The 1,245-nt window shown below is 34.8% G+C and overlaps 1 protein-coding gene across 1 annotated transcript; it reads left to right on the top strand.

Moving 5' to 3' along the window:
• The first annotated feature begins 1 nt into the window (after position 1).
• On the top strand, positions 2–703 carry LOC102298102 (olfactory receptor 52E8-like). The gene has a single exon (XM_014334898.2). The coding sequence runs from the start codon at positions 2–4 to the stop codon at positions 701–703; it is 702 nt and encodes a 233-aa protein (XP_014190384.2).
• Positions 704–1,245: the final 542 nt, after the last annotated feature.

Genomic DNA, 1,245 nt, shown 5'->3' on the forward strand with positions numbered 1-1,245 from the left:
CATGATCACTTCTTTTGGAGCTTGTTTTACACAGATGTATTTTGTTCATTCTTTGGGAGCTATTCAGTCTTTAAACTTGCTGATGATGGCTTTGGATCGTTTTGTTGCCATATGGTTTCCATTCAAATATCCCATTTTATTTACAAACAAAGCAGTGGCTATTGCTTGCACCATGTGCTGGGTTTTAACATTTATACGTTTGCTGGGAATTGTGCTTCATGCCTTAACTTTACCTTACTGTGACCAGAATATTATCATGCAGTGTTACTGTGATCATATATCAATAACAAGGCTGGGTTGTGGTGATGGGCTGGCATATGTGAACAGTGTTGCACTTGCTAATGCAATGGTCACTCTCCTGGTTCCTTTAACATTCATAATTTTATCCTATTTTTCTGTCATCATAGCTGTTCTGAGGATGTCTCAAACTGAGAGACGTCACAAAGTGCTGTCCACTTGTGCCCCTCAACTCTTTATTACCTGCCTTTACTATGTGCCAAGATGCTTTGTTTATATTGCTAATGGTGTAGGATTCAATTTTAATCTTGTTATTCGGATTATTATTACAATGATGTACAGCCTCATACCTGCTGCTGTTAATCCAATCATATACTGTTTCAAGACTAAAGACATCAAAAATGTTTTGATGCGGAGATTTAAAAAAGGAAAAGTGAGCACTGGATTAAAAACTGAATGCAAATAAATCTTTACAAAATCCAAACAGTACAACACCGAAGAAGTCTTATAATCAGGCTGTTATCTTGGCTTTCTGTAATAAATAACAAGAGTATTTGGTTCTGAAACAACTGACACTACGTCATATGACCACTAGAGGTCACTTTACAATAAGTTTTAAAACTAATTGGCTCAGTATATTTGATGGAGTGAAGACCGAGGTACACTTTTTATTTGCAAAAAATAATTTTCATTTCCCAGGAGGGGAAGACAGGGCATGTAGAAGGTGGGGAAATATAGTTTTTTTTTTTCCAAATTTAGTGAATTCTTCAGCTGCCTTTGAAAGATGTTTTTGAAAATAAATATATTTATTCATTTTAAATTTTAATTTTTACATTATATATGATTTCAAATTTTACTCTCAATGAGAATAAATTTCCCAATGAAAAAATAACCAGGGTTGCATTTTTTTTAAACCTGTCCTGTCCAGCAGTTGTAGCAAGCAGACTCTGTTATTATTCATAGTTTTATCTGATTGGATATTATGCTGGCACAGACAGGGGGTGAAGG

The sequence above is a fragment of the Haplochromis burtoni genome, unplaced genomic scaffold, assembly GCF_018398535.1.
Source record: "Haplochromis burtoni strain Fernald_Lab_line unplaced genomic scaffold, NCSU_Asbu1 Contig_36, whole genome shotgun sequence".
In the NCBI taxonomy this organism is placed as follows: domain Eukaryota; kingdom Metazoa; phylum Chordata; class Actinopteri; order Cichliformes; family Cichlidae; genus Haplochromis; species Haplochromis burtoni.

What these genes read in the sequence shown, in the direction of transcription:
- LOC102298102 (XM_014334898.2), top strand. Translation starts at nt 2, where the DNA reads ATGATCACTTCTTTTGGAGCTTGTTTTACACAGATGTATTTTGTTCAT.